Source organism: Centruroides vittatus, unplaced genomic scaffold, assembly GCF_030686945.1.
Source record: "Centruroides vittatus isolate TY-2023 unplaced genomic scaffold, ASM3068694v2 contig_487, whole genome shotgun sequence".
NCBI lineage: Eukaryota > Metazoa > Arthropoda > Arachnida > Scorpiones > Buthidae > Centruroides > Centruroides vittatus.
In genome coordinates, this window is record NW_027122275.1 from 751828 (window position 1) to 759975 (window position 8148).

At 28.6% G+C, this 8148-nt stretch overlaps 1 protein-coding gene across 1 annotated transcript in view; it reads right to left on the minus strand.

Annotated features, from left to right (window-relative positions):
• Positions 1-7872, minus strand: part of LOC136978060 (serine/threonine-protein phosphatase 6 regulatory ankyrin repeat subunit B-like) — a 62703-nt gene extending 54831 nt beyond the window's left edge. The window contains 2 exon segments of the mRNA XM_067273704.1: positions 4483-4584; positions 7569-7872. Coding sequence (XP_067129805.1) covers positions 4483-4584; positions 7569-7838 — 372 coding nt within the window. The 5' untranslated portion in view covers positions 7839-7872.
• Between the last annotated feature and the right edge of the window lie 276 nt (positions 7873-8148).

Consider the following 8148-nt stretch of genomic DNA (forward strand, 5'->3'; position numbering starts at 1 on the left):
AGGATAATTATAAAATATCGTCAATTATAAGTCGTATATGAGAAATAGAATTATTTTATTTAATTTATTTTTTAATAACGAAAATTATTTTTAAAGACTTTAAGACTATATAAATAATTTATTACAAACAATAATAAAAATTAGTAGTTAAAACATTCGACAGATGGCGCCACTAAAATATATTGAAAAGGAAAAAATTTAAGAATTAAATATTTTAATTATGAAATTTATTTGAATTATATAACACTTAAATAAATATTTAAAATATAAACTTGGAAAATGTAGATAATTCTTATTTATTTGCTAGTAATTTTTTACGTTTATAATGTCTAATTCGATCAGCAAAATACGTTTTATTATATAATTTTGTGTGTATTTAAAGGTGCATTCATTTTCTTCAGAATAGTTATATTTTTTTGATAATGGGAAGTATAAAATGATGTAAAATTGACGTAATAATATACACTACGGCAAATATGTATAGAAGAGTAGGCTCATTCACCATTTTGCATTACAGCGTTCGTTACCTGCTTAAATCCAACGTATAAGAACCAATAAGCATGCAATTATGAGGGTTCTTACGACATTAAAAACATTAACTATAGATATTTGAAGCTTTTATTTATTTATTTTTATAATTTCTGTGTTTCTACATACACTTTATTATGTCTATTTTTATTGAGAAATGTCATTATATTTTGCTTATTTTTCCAAAAAGAGATAAAAAGCTACGTAAGAACACAAGCTTAGAATGTTATTTGTAATATCTTTGTATTATAGCTAACAGGTAACTGTATAAGGAATAAAATAATTGAAAACAGATCGGTTTTAATATTTTTATATAACTACAAGTTTTACATCTGTCATATTTATAAAACAAACTGATGTTAATTGGAATCTGTACAACATATTGCTTAAAATGTAATAAATGTTATCCCATTAAAAAATAGAGCTATCATAAGAAAAAAAGTTGTAAATATAATATCACATTTTGTAAAAGCTAACAAGTGATGATATAGCCAGGACGGTTAGCACAGTTTAGTTTAAAGTCTTGTTTTTCTTAAAAGCAAATGCAACAACTTTTCTTTTTATACACAAACTGCTGACACTAAAACAAGAGTTCTTAACTGTATAAATACTTTCCCCGACAAATAACAAATGTGCAGGAATCGGGTTTAAACATATTAAGCATTACTTTATATGGTTTATTTCTTACGTCAATTATATAATATACAGTCGAGTACGTTCTAGTAACCATCCATTAGATTACTGCATCGTGCTTCCTTATCTGAAATAATAGGGATTGTTCATGGTATTCGAATCTCTCTATCCCTTCTTGCCTTAGGCACTCTAGATGACTTATAACATATTTGGAAACAATACTTTTACTGTTTTATTCTATTCTTATAATATCAATTTTATCATTTTATCGAATAATCAGTAAATACAGTTCATTTACCAATCACATTATATTTTTACTCCTTCTCAGAAATACAAGAGGAGGCCTAGTTGAAAAGATGCGAACACCCTGGCTCCAAAATTTCTAATGCTCTCTAATAGGACACACAGGATAAAAACAGATAAGTGCACTACTGCCTTAAAGTAAGGTCGTGTGATCTCTAAAATCTGGCTGCTAATCACTTCTTGCCGTGTTTCCTCATGATGAGGAATAATATGTGATCTGTGCTGTTTGTTCATGATATAGTTTTAATGTGTCTGTCCAATAAAACCTATTTATTGTGATTACGGCTTAAACTATTCACGGCGTGGATCGTAGCAATTACTCGTACAATACACAGCAACAGTATCGTATGACAATCGTCGTCACAATTTAGTACAAAATAGCTGATGCCCTTACCTGTGTAGATAGAACTGCCCTAATATACACTATTCTGGCACCTTATGAAGCACTATTATCGCGTGTCTTATGCCTTTAAATATTCAAAATGTATTGAAGAAAATTGAAATTTATCATATTTGATATTTTTGTTGTATCGAAACGAGATATTTGTTTAATTTCAATAAATTTCGAAAACGTTTGATTAGTTTTATTAACTACCAAGTGAAGCAGCACTCTCGCGTTTACGTGTTTGGCAGTAAAGACGAATGTGTTCCGCACAAGAACACGTGCTTGTTTTTAATATAAATCACGTGTATGAAGTCTTATCATCGTATAATGTTAAAAATTGGTTTTAAAAACTTAAAATCTTACATCTTAAATGTGTAATTGAAAGAGCAATCTATAAGAAATTAGAATATTTAAATACAATCAAACCTCGGTATAGAGTCCTCGCAAAGCACGAACGAATCTTCCTGATAAATACAGAGAACCTTTCAACATCTGTGAATTATGAAGTAAGTAATTTTGTAGTGTTATTGTCAAATAACGCAACTTTCAAACTCTCAAACTTAAACTCGTGTGTGTACATGTAATTCTCGTTGTTTGTGTTACTTCGCTTTAGCGTCATACTCGATATAGTGCCGATTTCAGAGACCGCTAAATCTTGGTTTGTCTGTATGTTTATCCTTTATAGGAATCGAAAAATACAATTTATATTACACATGTTCCTTTCGTCAATATAATATATTATTTTTACGTCAATATGATGTCATTCCCCGACTTTTCTCATAACAGATATGTAGAAATGACGTAAAATTGACGTAAAAGTACATATTATCATAGCAAAATAAAACAGCTCTCGTTTGAATTGAACAACTAATTCGTTAGATCATGGGCATATTGTCTCATTTCTCAAATTAATTTTTTAATTAATTTATTTATTTTCTAATTAAATAATTTTCTATTTGATATAACACAAAAAATTACTGTACAGGGTTGTTTACAGTTACGTATACAATCTTATGTACTGTACAAACAAGTATATAAACTGCTGTACATCCTTATGCATTCAAAGCTGGATATTATATAGTTTTGGATGCTTAATTGTGTACTTAATGAAGTACAGCGGTATATATAATCCTGTATGCGCAAGTGTACATATAATGTTGTGTTTATAATTAAGTACACACTCATGTACTATACTTATGTATACAGTTATAAACTAAATATACCATCTAAAACTATATCTAACTGTCTCATGCGTGTACTTATATATGTGTGTATGTGTGTTACACAGCTAAATATTATTAAGTATCCGGTTATACATCTAGGGTGCAGTCTCAAGTGTTCAGCGTGTCACGTGTCACAAACTCGTTTAATGACTGAACGAATTTGAACCACGTGACACTCAATACATTCGTGTTGTAACTGTTATTTCTGGCATAACTTGAGAGTTAGTCATTATCGAGAATTACTTATTAATGCTCCTGTACGGTACTGAGTTTGAATTTGTTCTTTATTGTTGTCACGAATAGTTTAAATTTTTATTTATGAATATTTTAATTATAAGTTGAAAGTATGTTGTTTGTAGTTAACGATGTAACAGTTGTTTTTACAGTACAACAGTGTTATTTTTTTTATTTTACGTTATTAAAAAGCTGTTGCACGCATCCCAGAGATACGAAAATAAAGCATAAATTATTATAAAATTTAATTGATGTTAACAATAAACATAATTTTTTGTTTTTTCAGTTTAAACAGTATTAAACACGAGTAACTTGTACGTAGTGGATGACTTTTGGGGTTATATTTTGTGCCTATATGATAATATCTTGTTAAATTTTGGTTATAATAATGTAAATTATTAACTTAACCATCAAATTTTCTTAAATTCTGATAAATAATTTATAATTCTTCACACGAAAGATACACAATTAAGTCCTCATATTGATCAATTGGGTGCAGAAAACAATTTTCTCTGTAAAATTCCAGATCAAAGAAAAAACCAGAAAAAGACTTAATTAATAACGAGTTACGAAACGGTTAATTTAACAAAATAATAATAATAAATTTACGAAACGCCCCAATGGGATTATATTCCAGCTGTCACGTTTTTCTTAGAAACTGGGTAACGTTTGTCACGAAACAAAGCATAGAGGAGAAAAAAATAATAATAATAAAATTGCGGCACGTATATTTATAACTAAAATGCTTCCTGGACACACCCAGTCTACTAAAGTATCATTAATCAGTGGTATTTTACAGAATATAATGCTAATTTCTGTATAGAAAGAGAGAAAAATGGATACGGTGGAACACGTGACTCGATCACGACAAAAGATCGATTTCAACGTTTTTCAAACAAATAAATCGTGACAGCTTTAGTGTACTAATGAAAACATTTTGATTGCGTGTTACTTAAAGGGATAAAGTCATCTTTGATAACGAAAAATATATCTTTGTCACGTGATTCCTCCACGTTCTCGTTCCTTAACTCGGTTTAAACTAGTTTATACAAAGTGTATTTTTTATCCTTTTTTTTAAAGTTAATAAGAAATTGCTTAATTTATTCGTAGAATACACATGTTTATCGATTTTATATACGTTTTATTTGTTTATATATGTTAAATTTTTGTACTTACTTTTGCTTTAATGTTGACTTTGATTCCTAATTTGATAAATTTATCCGCTTTGGCCACCTTTCCGTCTTTTATTGCGTACATAAGAGGAGTGTAGCCGTTCGTCTGCAAGATAATTTAAGAAATTTACGTTAAAATGATATATTTTAATACTAAAATTTATTTATTTTATCAATAATGTAGTTAAAGTAACGTGCCTTACTGTCCAGTGTATTGATGCCACGAGATGGATGCATCAGTAGTTCAGTTACATATAAAATTTATGCCAGATAAATGAGTTTATAATACAGTAATAGCTAAACTCTGTTTACATCTAGTTTATTGAAATTATAGCTTTATTTGTCAATATAAATTATATATATCTAGGTTATTGATGTGAAGTTTGCAGCCTTTTCTTCGCATCCACAGCCTAGTCACATATATAATTTTCACCAGATATCACAGAACAATAGAGCTCTAGTTTAAAAGTTTCACTCTGAATATACATAATATTAACTTTAATATCAATAATTTACGTATAAAAATGATAAATTTTTATAAGAATTATATATTTTTTAACTTTAAAGATGAAGGATAATATATTAGAAGCTCTTTTGAGTCTAAACCATGCAATTGTTTATATTAAAGAGGAGAGGAGTTAATCACGAATTAATTCATTTATGTTTAAAAGCGTAAGCTTAGCTATATAAATTACATCTTTAAAATTTAAAAACGTTTCTAACATTATGTTTTTCAGAGAAACACGTTTTATAAAGCTGTTTAAAGCTTTAACGATGTTTAAAGCTGCTTTATGCTTAAGATAAAGCAGCCTTAAATATTAAATGGGGCTGTCCATAAATTACGTCTACATTTTTCTTGAAACTTTTACTCCTCCTCCTCTTATTGTCCCAGTTTGTCCAAGTTTCCGTAACTCCAACAAAACTCGATCCCCCTTAAACCTTTATCACTTTCTGAATGATGGATGCCATAAGTAGAAACGAAACAGAATCAATTTTTAAATAAATATAATACAATGTATAAAATTTAGTGAAATAAAACGAACGTTTACTGAAGCTCAACCCCTTCCTTCCCCTTGTTCGACTCGTCCTAAACCCCTTCCACCCTTCCAGTGTGGGTCATCATTTATAAACAGCCCTTTCTATATAAAAAATAATCAAAATTATAAAAAATGTAATCATTAAGAGAAGAAAAATACGCATTTTTGTAGTTCTATCGCGTTTACAACTCGCAAAAATATAAAAATTATCGTTAATCTACGCACAGTAACTAGAATTAGCATTATTTTCTCTCTAATTATAGTAATTGTCTCATTATCTGAGATTTTATCTTATCGGGATCATTAAATCTGGCATAATTTCTGAGAATAAATTCAATTTTCGAAACTCGATAATGTTTTCTATAAAGGGAGGTCGGAGTTCTCTTCATAAGCTAATTTCTCAACGGAAATATTCGATCATAGAATCAATCTTATAACTACAAATTTTGACTTATGTTCTTCGATCATTTTCAGTTTTTATGTAAAATACCTACGTTAAATGGATATTTTTTCGCATTACTAATTGAAGTCTGACCTAAATATTCTTGATTTTCTAAATAGAGAATAAAATTTATGAAGAATTTCGTAATTTTTTAGAAGGATCTTTGGAAAATTTAATGTATAAAACGATTTGTATAGGATTTTCTATATAATATTTTAGATTAAAAAATTTGCCTTTGGAAAAAGAAGAAAAGACCCTTCAAATTATAATTTAGATAGGATTAAATGTAAAATATTTTTCCTAAAAAGTATTTCTAGTGATTAAATTTCATGAAATGTAATTAAAAAAGTATAAACTAATAAAAATTGTTTATAAGTAAGCTATTTTCTTTATTAATTGCTTCCTTTCCGCTGTTCGTTTCTGGATAATCGCAATAAATATATTTAAAATCATTATAATTCTGTAAATTCTACTAATTAAAAAGAAAAATGTTAAAATATTTTTTTTTTAAAATGATTTATAATTACTTAAACATCCTCTAACAATCTAGATCTTCTCAAAAAAGATGCGGATTGTTAGAGGCAGGTTACTTTTGGATATTAATAACTGATAGTTATCATAGGTTTTTTGTTATTTATTGTTAAAATTTTATTTATTTTACACTATTATAAATGCTAAATTAAAAATTTATTCCCTTCAAATTAAATTAAATAATATTTAAACAAAAAATATGTATATAAAACGCTAGAGAAGGATCAAAAATGAACTTAATTTTTAATTAACATTATTACGAGATTTATGAATTTAAAACGTATTAATTAATTAATTTAAGTATTTAATTTTCAGAATTAATATATTTAAACAAGAATTTACACTAAATTTTTATAGAAACTACGATGTATTTCTAATTTTTTATATAGAAAGAACTATGCCAATTGATAATCAATGTTAAAATATCCATTTCCTGCTCATCTATCAATTGTTAACTATTAAAATAAGAGTTTCGTAACCATATATTCATAATTTTGCTTTTTTTTTACTCAGATTTCTTCACTTTTCGGAGAGAAATATCCGAAGAGTACCGAATGTATTTATCTACGTTGTTAATTCTGTTTGTAAAGGTTAGAAAAATTATCGTGACATTTCTAAAAAAAAAAAAATACATTCTAAATATCGATTTTTCTATTCTTTTCTACGATATGTATTTACATAATCATTTTTTCTGACGATAAAATAACAATATTTAGTTTAACTAGTGCAATATATTAAGAATTTGCTATGCAGAGAAGCCACTTTTACAGGGTCACGAGTTTAAAAATAGTCGTGAAAATGACTAAAAAATTTAAAAATTACTTGCTACAACTATTTACGATTAGAAATTTTTGTGAGTTATGAAAATAATCACTAGTAATGTAAAAGTTTTTCAATCATTAACCCTTCTAATCCTATAACAAGCACATGGTGAAAATCTATCGTTATCAATAGTTGTAACACGAATTTTCATACGCTAAATAGCGCCTCTAGAAGCTGGAAATTCAAGTTTATCACGTTTAAAAAGCGATATATATTTCTCGTTCGAAGTTTTAGACAATGAAAGGATTGACAACTCACCTCATCAACCAATTCCGGATTGATGCCGTTCATATGTTTTAGGATAGAATCAACAGCTGGCCATTCACCTTTCCTGCAGCAGATGATCAGTTTTTGTTCTAACTCTTCTTGAGATTTAACTTCCTTCTTAGGAGAACCATCATAACTTCTTTTTGTGGGTGAACCAGTAGAAGTTTTGGTAGGAGAGCTCATCTGAGAAGGGAAGGGATCCTTAGCTGCATCTTCAACAGCATATCTGGTCAGAGGGCGTCTAGGAGACCTGGAAGCCATGACGGATCTTCGAACACTGTTCGATTAACCGAACTTCTTTGCGAAACCGAACAGATGTTCGGACACACCCGACATCGGTTCGAAACACGTGACTTATCTAAGGAGCGGCCATTTTGTAAGAGAGTAATACCTTTACGAAGTCTCACGCCGGTAGCGACCAATCCAGCTAGAGTATTTTACTTTGACATCTATTCTGTGAAAAACATTTATCGATTTTTATACAGATCTTAACTGCTGTTCAATGTTTGGGTGGAGATTAAATGTTATATACTGCACGCTATCGTTACTCGATCTCAAATTCGGTCGTGTT